Below are 14,907 nucleotides of genomic sequence, written 5' to 3' on the forward strand. Positions count from 1 at the left end.
TAATAGCAGCAATAAGCACTCCTTGTCCAGCCAGATCCAATCAGAGTTAATATATATCAACTTTGGGAGACTGTCAGTGAGCCAGGGTCTGTAGTCTATAGTAATATTATCCTTTGTGTACAGTGTGGCATTCTTCACTGGAGGGCTGTGTCAGGTAACAAGCCCTAAATCAGAGGAACCAGTTTTTCTTGCAATTAACTGTCATTGTTTATTATCTGCTCTGCTACTTCAGACTGAGGTTGCACATTTCTTCAAAGATGCTCATCTCCACTATTTGGGAAGTCCAGTGGTAGCAATTATTAAACCTTTTTTTCAGGCCACTCCTAAACTGTAAGTGCTCTCTCTTCTTGCTATTCCCAGGTTTCTGAGCTTCTGGAAATGTAGGCTTTTCAGGTTTATTTCAGTGTAGTTGTCTTATTCGGTTCCAACTTGTATTTCTTTTTCGTTTCAAAATCTACATGACCAAAGTTATGCATACCTTGATAGAGGTAATGTTTGCCGTTTTGTACCTTTAGAATTCATATGACTTATGTCTGCTTTACCGCAGGGTGTTAGGTGTTGGATGTGCATGTAAATTTTTTAGTTCAGGAAAAAATTAACGTTGCCAACCAGTAAAGGAGCGATTACAATACATTGTCAAATAGGGATTCTGTAGAATATGTGTTATTCACGTGTAGCTCATGCCTGGCTTTATTTGGCTTTCAGATCATGGGGTTTGAGTCTAAACAAGAGCATTCCTTATAAGCTTGTTTCTTGTGATAATACTCTGATTTAGAAAAGAATTTATATGCCATAGACCAAAATATTTGAGACCTAAAAAAGTATTTGGGCTTTTTAGTAAAAATATCCTCACAGTAAATACTCACAGGTGATGTGCATGTTGGTAGTATCTGCTATTTTCGAATAGAGTAACTATGTTTAAAGACATAGAATATGTGCAGTTTATTTTGGCTGTGAAGTACGAGTTTAAAGACATCTCTTCCACCTCCTTGTTAAGGAGTCATTTAGATGACTCCCTCCGATTTATCCACTAGATAAATGGTTACTCTGGACATGGAGCAGCCTCTTGCTTCCACTGTCTGAAGAGGTTTTAACCTGCAGAAGAGCCCAGGACTCATTTGGTCAGAGAGAAGGAGCACAGCTCTCCAACCAAACAGGTAGAGAATTCAACTAGAAAGGCAATGTCTTGGTTCCCATCCTGGGTGGAGGGACTACTATGCTATTTTTCCAAAGGCTTTTTATATAAGGAGGTTAAATACTCCCAGAAGTTGCCTGAGGACATGAAAGATGCCTCTGTTTGCAGGATGTTAAAGTAAGGAGGAAGGGGGTTGGTGATGCTCCCTTACTGGTGCTGCTGCTCTCCAAGAAACATTCTTAGTGGAATCCTTAATATAAACTTACAATCTTAATACAAGCTTACAACCTATTGTATTTTGAGGTGCAGTAGATCTTATCTGCATTAAAATATATAAAATATAATATTTAACATTTTCATGACAGCTGCTAGCAGAAATTTTTGCTGATTCAGTTGAAAATTGAATATGTTCTTGGTGTTTTTCTCTGAGAAAGTGCTTTTTCTGAGAAAGATAGAAGATTGAGGTGGTAGTTTTCCCAAATTCGTTTGACACGAGTATTCCAAATTCCTTATATTTTAGAATTCAGAATTAATTTCTGTTTGGATGAATGGGAGCTAATCTTCAATGAACAAATAATCTGAATATTTTCAAGAAAATGTGGCAATGTTACATTATTTTGTCTTTATTTTGTTCATTGTTGGACAGTATTTGCCATTGCTTTAGGTGACCCTACGTGTGCAGGGGGTTTGGACTAGATGATCTCTAGAGGTCTCTTCCAGCCTTAAGGATTCTGTGATTCTATGATTAACTTGCATATTCCTTCTGTCCTACCAAAAACATATTTTTTGTTTGAAGAAAGCTCCTTAGCTAAGAAAAATGTGTATCTGGATCTGTGCTCCTTTCCACTCAGAAAAACCTTTTGAAGCAGCAGTTCTAATTGCATGCAGAGATCATTGGCCATATGTATTCCTTTCATAAAATAAATACATTTGAAGGTTGATATGTAGTCAAAATTTCCGTTAGTTAGAGGTCCAACCGAATTTCTCTTGGAATAGCCACTAGGGCATTATGGCTAAAATTGGACTTTTCAGTATCTAAATATGAATTCAAATGATTTCCCCCCTGAAAAACCTGGGCACCATCATACTTCCTTGCCAACAGGCACTATCAACACTGTATCTTATTTCTGCTTTAATTCAAGTTAATTTCCAGTATTGCGAAGCTCATTAACATTTACTTGAAATATAATAGGAAAGATAATAGGAAAGAGGGAGTAAAAAAAGAGTTCAAGCCAAAGATAAAGGAGATAAATCTAAAATATTGCAAACCTTGTTTTTTCATAGACTGTTTTTCAAAGCGCTTTCATTACAACTGAAAATTGAGAGAAAAAAAAAAAAACAGATTGGAAAGATGCTTTTTTTTTTCTTAACCTAGTAGAGAATATGTTAATCTATGACTTTTCTTTATTTTCAAGTGGTGCTGTCAGTACTTTATCCATAGAAAATGCCAAATACTTGTCTCTGCTAAATCTGATAGTAAGCTAAATACTGTCTGTGCTTTAAAACTGTTATGTACCAAAGGGTGTAGGGTAGAACTGTTTTTAAATAATTTGCATGTAGCTTTTATTAAAATGTGTAGAAATCATACACACACTATTTTAACACTTCCTTTTTCTTTTTATTTGTCAAGACACCAGAGAACTGCATGTATACGTGTGAAGATGCCATAAACAGCATAGTGACAGTAGATAGGAAGTTTTGATTAATTAGCTGAGAAGTTGCTTTTCCTTAAATCTGGTAGTCTTTCTTTCCTGTCTTTTTTGTTGATTTTTTTTTCTTTTCGCTAAAAATATTTGCATACCATTGGTAAGTGTATTTTTGCTTGAAGTCCTCCAACAGCGTTTAAGCTATAAAAAATCTGTGCTCCAGTTTGACCTAGGTTTCTTAGATTTGTGTTTACTCTCTACAAATATTGCAAATAAACAGCCTCTGATATCCAAAGCCCTTTTGAAAAGTGACATGGAAAGACAGTGATTGGTTTCAAAATGGATTCATATAAAAAAAATCTGTGGTTTTGTTTCTGGAGCAGACCTAGGACTGTAAAAGATCTGATATTTTATTTACTACACGTCGGCCCAAAACATCTGAGAACACCACGTTTTCACTGTTCTGGGCTCAGGTCTTACACGAACAAACTGAAAGATTTCTTATGCACCAAAGGATGTAGGTTAGAACTGTTTTTAAACAGTGTCAGTGTCAACTGTTTTTAAACAGTGTCGTAGAGTTCAATTTCATTGGATGCTCTGATGATGTTGTAATGGTTCAGCTATAAGTATTGCGTAGGCTTATAAGCTGTTTTGCATTTGAACTACAAAAACAAACAAACAAAAAAGTAGGGAATTGGGTCTGGGAACTTCAGTTAGGCCAGAAGTTAAGCATCCATGAGGAAATAAGTGATTTGGGAGTGCTCCAACAATGCACATGCAACTTTTCTCCAACAGAAAGCAGGGTCCTACAATGAAGTAAGGAAAGCTAAGACAATTGAGAAAGCATCTTAAGCTTTTGATTTTCAAACTATTTCCTGTGAATAAATGATTTTGCACAGTATCAGACACTTTATTTAGCCTATTTAGTGATTAAAAATAACTCTCCATGTTATTAAGGCAGAATATAGCAGCTAACAATGTTTCCCAGGAAATTGCAACAAAATTCTTTTTTTGGTTTGCTTTTCCAGCTAGAACATGTTTCAAAGCTTTTGTTTTACAATTATGCTATTGCCTTTTTAAACTAGTGAAAGTGCTTTATATCTGTGTTTCTGTTAACATCCACTATTGTCTTGTTACCATCTTCATCATGATGATGAGCTATAATAGCAAGTGTTTTTTTGCTGAAATTCTGCCTGCAATTATCGTAGTTTTTATTCTCTTTCATGATTGCAAAACTGAATTTCAAATCTCCAGTTTTGGTTGTCTGATGCTAGTTGAAAAATAACCTCAGATGTATTTTATTATAATGAAAAATACTTTAGAATCCCTGAAAAAGAACATCATAATAACTAGGGTACTGGCCAGGTTGTTCAAATGATAGTTTGGTTTCAAATGGAAATACAAAATGGTAGCACATTGAAACAGCGCTGAAAATAAAGATTGCCAGTTTGAAATTCATGCTTTGATGAATCATGAACATTCCCTATTTGATTTTTTTGACTTCATAGTTGGTTTGGTTCTCTGGAAGATGGGATAAAATTTGATCAATATACTTCTAAAATGTGTTTGTATTTTTATGGTACAACTCCCTATATCAAAACAGGAATTTTAAAGTCAACCTGTTCTTTTTTATTTCTTATCATTATGTCATTATATGTTATAGGTACAGGTAGTACACTTACTAAGAATATATTGTTAATTCTTAGAGGAGAAAGTGTTGAAGCTCAGTCCTTTCAGCTTCACTTGTCCTTTCAGGTGTAGTGTGATAAAACCTATTTCTGGGTATCAAGTGTGCCTCAGAAACCAGGAGGTAACAGACAGATTAAGTAACAAAGAATATTTACAACTCTCATTTTCTAAAAATGCCCTTACTTTAAATCAAATTCTATCCCACCTCCATATTGAATAAATAGATATAGCAACGATTTAAATTATCCATATACTAGTGATGATTAAAACTAATTTTAAAACTACTTTTATAAAAAGCAACAAATTTTAAATCCTCTCATATTCTACTTGGGCCATGTTTGTCTCTTTTGATGTTACAGAGATTGCAAAATCCCTTTGTAGGCACAACCAGCTGCTGCACTAGCTGTTCTGAGCCTTTTTTTCTGTGATTTTTCTCATACTCTCTAATATTTTCAGAAGAATAATCTTCCCCTGTTAAACAAATGCATGTTCTTCTTGTGATAGGGTTTTCTTTCAAGTTTTTGTTTATTTTGTTATATTTATTTTTTTTCCATTTTGCATGTTCTGTATTTCTGTACGACAGTTTTATGTTTGACTACTCAGCTTATTTGTCTGAAAGAACTATGCCTAAAAGACCATATTAATCCTTTTTTGCTGTTTGCATGCTGTACAATGAATACAAATGTTATATGATGAATGTAAGCCCTGCTTATATACAGAGAATATATAAAACATACAAGTTTAGCACTGACACATTTTTTTCATTTAAACATTGATTTATTGTCTGAATGCTTTCATTTTCTCAAATACTTTGAATCCAACAAATAATATGCAAAAAGCAGTGTATGAGAAAAAAGCTCAGTTAATAAATACCATTATCAAAAGTGTTCAGATTACGCAAGTTGAAAACCTATGTAATCTATAGTTTTTTCAGATGTCCATCTGTTAATTTAAAGCTTTTGTTTAAAACAACAAATTTGATTATTATGCTGACAGGTATAAATGAGGAAAATTAGGCTGTTTTCATATAAAATACATAGAATAGCATGTTTCTTGCGTAGATTATACCTTACTCAGGCTCAATTACAGTGCCACTTGAAATGCTAAGTGTAATTTTAGCCTCCATTTTTTGTGTCTTCTTTTGACAGCTGTTTTTCTTTGTATTAACCTGTTTCTCCATTTCTTAAATTATTTTTTGTGATAGACTGGACATCTCAATTTTCTAAACAATGTTTTCTGGGAGCATTGTGCAAATCTCCTAATAGGCCTTTTGTAGTTCCTCTCACATGGACTATTTTTGAGTTTATGACTTGCAGTGGCTTTTGCTGATTGTTGACTTTTCTTGATATGTGCAAGCAATGGAATTTCAGATGTAAAGAAACACCCAGTGTTCAGGAATACACGTAAGGTCACAAATAGAAGCACATAAAAGGCCTGAGGATATATCTGGCACTAATTTACAAGGTTTTTTTTTTTTTTTGCTAGTAAATCATACTGCTTAGAAAACTTTAGCTCTCCTGATCTGCATGCTCAGACAGCGACTCTGTATTCCTCTTTGGCTGCCTGTGCCTGTTTCCACCTGAGTGCAGTCAGTTGCTCCTTGTTCATCCATGTAGGCCTTCTGCTCCCTTTGCTTCATTTTCTGCTTGTTGGGATAGACCACTCTTGAACCTGGCAATGATCATCCTTAAATGTCAGCCTGCTCTCTTCTCTCCAGGGAAGTGTCCTCTGCAATTCTTCAAAGAAGGTCCCTGAAGTGGCCAGAGTCTGCTTTCCTAAAATCTAGTATTTGGATTCTGCTTTTGATCTTCCTACCTCACCACAGGATCCTGAACTTAACCCTCTCATGGTCGCTGCAGCCAAAACTGCCCCCAGCTTTCATATCACTGTCTTGTTCTTCCTCACCTGTAAGCATTAGGTCCGTCGAACCTTTGTTGGCTCCTCAGTCACCTGTGTTAAGAAGTTGTCATCGATGCTTTTCAGGGACCTCCTGGATTGCTAATGCCTTGCTCTATTGTCCTTCCAGAAGATATTAGGGTGTTTAAAGTCCCGCATGAGGACCAAAGCCTGAAAATGTGAAGCTTCTTGCAATCGTCAGAGTGCTATATGGCATATTACAGTGAATATTTAGTTAGACTTTGTTTCACTGGCCAATATGGCAAGACTTAAGACTGAAACTGTTTCCCTACTAAAAAGGAACAGGTAGATTTTTTTTCCTTCTTTTAAATAAGTACGTACCCTCCTATACTGCCTTGCACCTGCTGATTTGTAAAAGATGTCTTTACTTGAAGAAATCAGACGTCTTGTATAACATAATAGTTTTTGTAAATGTTCATTCTTTTCAATAGTGAGAAGTTGCTACAGATTCTATGAGTGTTTTTATTTTTTGTAGGGAGAAAAAAAAAAGCCAAGTTTATTAATTTGTTGTTTTTAGTATTTGATTTGTGAGCTCATTTTCTCTTGTCCTTTGCAATTGTCACCACAAATTTAATTATGATTTCAATGACACTGTTGTAGTGCAACATTCTGCTGGCTATTTTTATACCATTTATGTATCAAACTTATGTTTCTTTTCAATTTTAGAGAACACTGTTCTCTAACTTGGTCCAATTATCATCTTGTTCGTTATGTGCTATGTAATCTAAAAGCTTACTATCTTCAGACTCATCTTGGGTTTTCAGTTCAGTTCTTAATGGACTCCAATATATTAAAGAGTAATATTTTTGATAGATTTTTTTCTTCATCATCATCTTCATTCACAGTGATTAGATTTCTAGCATGCAGTTCCTGGTTTTGCAGATCTCTTTAGAAGTGCAGCAGTGCAAGTTAAAAGATTACCTAATTTTCTCAGTCTGGTTAACATCATGCTACTTCTGTATATACGTGGTCATACTCAGTGGAAACCAGTGCTGTCAGGTGTCTGGATCTGTTCCAGCAAGTCATAGTCTCAGGATGTGAAGATGCCATTCATTCAAGGTCTTAAATAGCTGTTGGACTCACCGTTGACATTTGTGATGAAATTGGAGCTTTCACTATATCCATGACAATGAAGTTAGATCCATTAGGAAGGTCTGTGTTTACTATTCTTCTTTCACTGTAGCTATTCCATGGCAGAAGTGGACAGGCATTGTAATTATAAAGTAAATATTCACTTGAAGGATTCTGGCAGGTCTGAAAAAGTCAATGCCCCAGATTTGTATGTGAGACTCATCTGTTTCCCTGCTCTCTCTATTTTTCTTTACAACTGTGGCATGAACAGTGCCGAATAGACCACACTTTTGAGGATGGTATGTATTTATAATATTGTGATTGTGATAGAGTTGGAAACACTGGAGCAAAATCCCTGGCTTTGATTTTGAAAATACTGCTGTAATGGTTTACTTTAGTCGAGTATCGTTTGAGGAAGCTGTAAACTACATACCCTCCCCAGATATCATAGTCTCGTGAGCAAAGCCAACTAGACAGGTAATCAGAGATAGAATATGGAGGATCAGGAGGAGGGGAGCCTATTGAGACAGATGTAGATCTTGGGTGAGATTTTACTCCCTTTTACTGTATGATCCACATTGCTGCCGAACTGTGGTGTTTCACAACTCAACTTGAAGGACATGCATATATTCTTGCACATTAAATACTATACATGTTCAAAACCCAGAGTTTTTAACACTTGCAATTTTAAAACAGACTAAGGCAGTAATAAACTTCATTGTTTTGTAAATTGCTTTAAACATCAACTAAAATTTGGTTTAAAAAAAAAAAGGAACAAGTAATCCATTTTACAAACATATTCTGTGAATGTGCATTCATAATAACCAAACTTGCAATGCTTATTTTCTGCTGTCTACTGATGTGAAGTTTTTCCTACATTAATAAACTTTTTTTTTCTTTTTCATTTTTGCCTTGTATAAAAAATGTTCATTATTTTCAGGTCCTTTTGATTGCACTGTAAGCATTGAAAACTCAAGTTAATGCCCCACAACTTAAGCTTCTTTGAAAACATCCAGAATGGAGTACGGTTCTCTAAAGGGCACTGAATAGAATCACTAATTTTCTTCTTGCTTTTGCAGATTATGGCACTATCAAGAAAGTGCTTGCCCCAATGAACCAAACATCCAGCAGCTGCCTGCTCGAGGAAATTGAACTCTTGCCAGCGAGTCAGAGAGAACCCATCAGGAGTCTCCAGATCCTGCACAGCCAGAGCGTTCTGTTTGTGGGCCTGCAAGAGCACGTAGTTAAGGTGCCCCTGAAGAGATGTCTCTTCTACAAAACATACAGGTATAGAGGATAGCTGAGCTTTCTTGGAGAAAAATGTGCTTTGCAGCAAAAGCGGGAAGGCAAAGTAGTTGCAGATTATTTACTACTCTGCAGCCATGCCTCTCTATGTACACTGCTCATCGAAACAGCCTCTGAGGACTTCTCTTAGTAAACTAGCTTACTAGCACAGGGTGAGACTCTCAAGAAATATTGGTATTTAAATGCAATCATACAGACTTTGAATTGCACAAATGAAACAGCAGGAAATAGTTTATATTGCAAATAAATATCTGATAACGTGCAACATTGCTACTGGTGTAATATATTTAAAGCCTAAAATTAACAGATAAATTTAGGATATTTTCAGGTGATCAGATTCTGTTGTAGAAATCTGGATGGACTAGGAGAAGGGGAAATTATGTACAAGCCCTTTTCATTTATGCTATCTCTTATACGGAAGCACTGAGTTATCTTTGCTTTAAAAAAGTCAGTTGTTCCCAATTCTTTTCTGCTAAAATAGAAGTGATAGGAGATTCAAAGCCCCATTTGAAAGTCATGCAAAACTAAATTTAAGGAAAAGTGTAGACCAGTCTCTACATCAAACTACTGGCTGATTTTGTATCTATTACAGGTACAAGGTTCAGTTTTCTTTTTTGTAGCTAGTTGAAACAGGATATTTGGTGGTACCATAGCCCTTTTTGGTTTGGTTAATGATTTGGTTATGTGAAGGACATCATAGGTGCTTGTGTGTGTGTGTATGTATACATGTGCATGTCTGTATATCAGAAGGGAAAAAGTTTAATGACATTCTTGTGCTTCTCTCTTCCCTTCTCCCAGTGAGATGGCCATTCTGGTTGTGCAAGATGTTGAATGTGTTTTCTTGAATACATCTGTTTATGAATACAGATGTATTTTGCAGGACTGGTTGTTATCCCTTATCTTCTTAGGGTCTATGCACATGATAGGAATGATAAAATCAAAGATCTCGATAGCTCGGTGTGCTGTATTAGCAACAAGCCTGCGTTCCACTTGAAGCAACTCCAGGCCGCATCCAAATCCAGCACACCTCAATGCATATGGTATTAATGAGGTATAAAACTCCGAGCATTCAGGCCTGTACCAAAGCACTGAGAGAAGGAAGAAGCGGTGCTGTTCCCATTTTACTGAACGAAAGAGCAAGTCCCATCTTGCTCCATTGATAATTTATTCCTCTGCCTAGAGGAATATGAATTGCTATCTTCCATCAACCAGACTTACTCAAAGGAGTTAAATTATTCCTCATGAGGATTCTCACTCATACCTCCTGTAGTTGTATCATTTTGCTTGGAATAACTAAGTGTTCACTGCACCAAAAGGATTGTAAATAGAAGTTCACCAACTCACTCTTCCTCTCTTTCCATTTTGTGAGGAAGGAGAAAATTTTGGCCTGTAGTCTAGATGAAATATGGCACCTCCTCATACATCCATCATTAGGAACTGAGATACTTCAGATAACCCTTCAGATAACTCTTCATCTTTCTCCTGCCACTTTTGGCTTGATTAGGCTGCCTTTGACTTGATCTGGCTCATCGTGCTGGATTTGGAGGATGTTTGGTTCTGTACATGCGGAGAGAATGTAGGTACTTTACTTGGAGCTGTGAATTTGAGTAGACGATAAAAACCTAACCTGAAACTTAGGCATTGCATTACTCATTCTTGTTATTGCTTACCAACTGCTACTTCTATACTATAGCAAATGGTAATTAGAGGAAAATCTTATCTAGGGAAAAAGATTGATAGACTAAGATACCAATACTCCAAGTTACCTTGGAGCATTATGATTCTTTGGTTTTGATTATTTTAATTTTATCTATTCACATTTATCATGCTTTGGACTGTACAGCTACACCAAGGCTATATACTGAACTTCCATCAATAAAACTGGAGCTTCTTCCACAGATCAAGGGCAATATGTAGTTTTTAATATCTGCTTCGTATAATTTTTGAGAAATAGAGCATGCTTGTATATAAATAACAGCCTTAAAAAAGCCAAAAATCTGAAGAAGTACTAGCTCATCTGTTTTTCTATGTCAGTGACAGAGGGCTCAGAGTCTAATCTTTTCTAATCTTTTTGTTTAGCTTTATTGCAAAAGTTTCAGATTGTGTGTCTTCCTCAGAATGTGATTTTGGTCCTACTGTTAGGTAGACTATTCCACAATCTAATATCTCAATGTCAAGATAACTTTCTTGATTGTCTATTTTTTTCTTCCTGTGCCAAATTCTAAAGCACATCGTTATCATCTTTATTAGAAGTTTATTGTGTCCCCTTAATTGTCACTCTAATATGCTATACTGTCAGGTCACTAATATTTCCTTATAAGTCTATTTCTCCAGTACTTTTTTAACTGGGATAGGTATTCTGGTTGATAACCAGCCTGTGATGAACATTCTCTGTGATTTAAGTCCTGTTTTACCAGCATCAGCTCAGCTCTTCATAATCCCTTTTTTCCTTTTGTAGGCATTTGCTCCTGCAGTCACTGTTATCAAAGGCAGTTGAAAATATTATTTTACATTTGAAAAGGAATTCAATTTTTTTTCTACTGCTCTAAGTACAGTTCATTGTATCTTTTAATACTGGGACAGCAGTGAATATCACAAGCGGAGACCATTATCCTGCCTTCGGTTAGGGTTGTTGCCCTTATGCCGCAATGTTTATTTTCACTGTTTATGAATTGCCATTTCTTACTTATTTAGGCTGGCAATCTGCATGGAGGTGTCTCCATCAGAGCTCTGACCATGGCTGAGTATTTTGAAAGTCCTGCTGCTATCTTCAAGAATCAGTTAGGAGGGGGGGAAAAAAAAAAAAAAAAAAGTTTGTCTTATGTGAATTATTGCAAACAGTTGACCAGAAAGCTTTTTGTGCAACAAAAAGGCACTCTGACATCAGCATATTAGTTGCCCTACTATGGCTATCCTTACAGAAAATGTTTCTGATTTGACCAGACTGTTATTACCTTGGGTATATTGCTTTTCACCCATGCTTATCATAATTTTACAAAAGACCAACAACACTATTTGCTGGATAAACTGTTCTCACTACAAATTCTCCAGCTCCCTGTACTTCAGAGTTGGGTAGACCGAGCATAAAGTATAGCTGACTTTTGTACTGCTAATTAACCATAATTGAACATAATAAAATAATTATCACAAACTATTAAAATCTCTAAAACTGCAGTTCTTACTATTGGCTTTCAGGACTTTATGTATGTAATAAGGAGCAAAACGTAAGGGATAAGGACTGAGTACTCTAAAATAAAAGAACTAGTCATCTCTCTTTTATTGGCAGCTGTAGCAAAATTCAGCAAATTTATTGAGGTTGTAATTTGCACTGGATTTTTTCAGTGTATCGGTAGTAGGCATAAGGGCAATGAAAGTTTATGCATACGTGTTCCTTAATCTTCTCAAGCAAGTCATCAGGAATTGAAAACAATGACGTCTTGGATGTGTAAAAGAAAAAAAAAAGATGTTTTTACATTATATATTTAAAATATTACTGGGTAATAAAACTATGCAGTAAATAACAATTGGAAGTCTTCTTCATTCAGAAATTTCACTGGAAATTGAGCCAATCCAAGCTATATAGATTAGAGGCTGAACTGTATTTTGTGTTTCTTCTCTGAAAACCAAGGTATTTGCAGAAAGCGTCTTTGTCTTTCTGCTCCATGACATCCATCAAAGATAAACTGGGTATTCCCATTTTGTTGGACTGCAAAACTCTTTTCTATGGTCAAATATTTGTGTAATGTCTGCGTGCATGCATTTTATTGCAGTAATTTTGATAAAGAGCTAGGAATTTACAGCCTGTCCACAGTATGTTTAAGGCAATATTTTAAGGGGGCAAAGGAAAATGTCTTTTCCTTTAATTTGCAAAGTCTTAAGAAAAACAGATTTTATGGGTGGTTATTATTTTAGAAGTGACCTAAAGATATAAAAATTTAAAACAGACTTGTGGTTTTCCCAAGTTCTGATTTCTTTACTTTAAACAATACCAAAAGTTGAGGTTTAAGTTTAGGGAATTTTAAGTCCGATGTTGCTACTCATATGTTTTTATTGCAAATCGATTAACATGCTTAAGACAACCCATTTTCCAAGAGATCATTTCACCAATTGTCTGATACTCGGTGAGTATTTTCTATGAAGAGATAAGTTAAAGGGATTGAAAAATATGAGCAAGTTTGGAGGATTTTTATTTTAATAATTTAAGATGCCCTGTACAGGATTGCTACCCAAATAGGCCAGCTCATACACTACCTTTTAGTGCTCTGCATTGCACATCAGTTGTTTTCTCATGAGAATTATTTGTAGCTCTTGATCTTTTTGTGGAGATTTTCTTTTTGTTGAGAGTCTATATGGACCTGGATGTCTGAGAGTGAAAGTATTCTTGCTGTGACTATGTGAACTGCAGCCACGTTTCCAAGAAGTGATTTTAGATCTGAAGGAGTTGTTTCTGTGAATGTTTTCAGTCTTGGAAAACCTGTGGAACTTAATGAGGATATTGTTCCCTGCCTCATCCTATTTAATTTCAAAATATTTTTTGTGGTAGAAATGCTTCTATAGTTATTACAGTTTAAAACTAACATTGAAAGGTAAATTTGACCATATTTCTTTCTTGACCTTATGGCAAATGCTGAGCTTGTTTGTTTGTTTTGGCTTAGGGTTTTTTTCATTATGTATAACTCATAGTTTACATATCTAAATAGAGAGATAAATGCATTTAATACACACATATGCACACACCCTTAGTATATACATCTCTCAATATAGGGTCATATTTATTATTAAAGATGCATAGAAATAAATTTTCAAAACAAGCCTTTAATTTTCTCACAGGAACTTGTAGGAGAATCCCCAAATCTCTTGTTCTGGGATAGCCTTGTAATGTAGGTAACTCAGAGTTTCAGAGCCTGTTTGTCAGCCATGGATTTGCTCCTGGCATTCCCTGTCTCCTACCTCCTAATAAGAGGTTTGGAAACTGTGTCTTCACTGATCGACCATGGATGCGAACCTGGGATCCCTCAGGTCTTATGTCTTTCCAATGAATGACAAGCCTCCATTCTCTTGTAGACACAGCTTTCTGAAAGTTGGCTTTCAAATTTGTTCCCAGGATCATGGTAGAGCTACTTGCAAGCATCCATATTCGAAGGGCTGTGAGTTATAAACCCTTCACTAAATAAATAATACATAAATCCCTGGCTCTGGCTTTGAAAGGAGCAGCTTGTAGATTTAAGGCTCTTGTTGTCACTGTATGCTGCTACACTGAATCGTACCTAGATCTATTCCAATTGTCTTAAAGGAATGGAAGTAGGAGGAAGCAGTAGCAGTCCCACACAGAGTAGCTGAGATGATTAAAAGCTTTGATTTTTCTTAACATTACAGGGAAAAGTTGGGCAAGACCCTGAATATTTCATATGCATCGCAGTTTGAGCCTATCGGACCCTGTAAATTGTATATCTACAATTATATTCTTTGACATCAGTCAGCTCTCTCTGTAGATCCCCCTTCTTCATTGCATATATATGTGCTAAACCAGTAATAATGAATACACTGACAGATACCTGTTTATAGATGTCTAATATCAGATTTGTTTATCCATTTGGACATGAATGGCACGATGTTTTTGGAACTTAAGGCAGTCTTTTATCTTTATATTCCAGTGAGGAATCTGGTTTATGTGAAGTAAGATGGAGACCTCAGTTTAGTTCCTAATAAACAAACTGTGTGGATTACAGTGGACAGTAATTGGAACTGGGTAGGCATAGCTAGCTCAGTAGATACACTGCTCTTGCCAGCCTGCTTTAGTGTAACTTACAGCTCCATTCCTAGTCAGTAAAAATATAGTGTTTAAATGTTGCATGATTGTCGGGAAACATGCTGAATCTTCACAACCAAATCAATGCACTGCAGAAGACATACTTGATAATTTACTTTTGATAACAAATAGTAATTGATGACATAGAAGAAAACTGGAATCAAGCGGTAGAAGCCAAACCGTGTAGAATAGTTCTCCAGAGAGAACCTGCTCTCTACACTACTAGCATAAGTTGCATCTAGAGTTTTAGGATAAACCAATTCACCTTTATTAAGTCATGTCTAGTGTTAGGGATATTGTTTGGCACTTACTGGGAGTAGCAAACAATACATTCA

General features: G+C 35.8%; 1 protein-coding gene across 1 annotated transcript in view; it reads left to right on the forward strand.

The window, feature by feature from the left end:
* The window catches only part of SEMA5A (semaphorin 5A), a 179,983-nt gene that overhangs the window by 93,283 nt on the left and 71,793 nt on the right, over positions 1–14,907 (forward strand). Inside the window, exon 11 of the mRNA XM_088528915.1 lies at positions 8,538–8,745. Coding sequence (XP_088385041.1) covers positions 8,538–8,745 — 208 coding nt within the window. The remainder of the gene's footprint in view (positions 1–8,537; positions 8,746–14,907) is intronic.

The sequence above is a fragment of the Tinamus guttatus genome, unplaced genomic scaffold (assembly GCF_059628265.1).
Source record: "Tinamus guttatus ecotype Peru unplaced genomic scaffold, ASM5962826v1 Tinamus_guttatus_pri_ptg000315l, whole genome shotgun sequence".
Lineage (NCBI taxonomy): Eukaryota > Metazoa > Chordata > Aves > Tinamiformes > Tinamidae > Tinamus > Tinamus guttatus.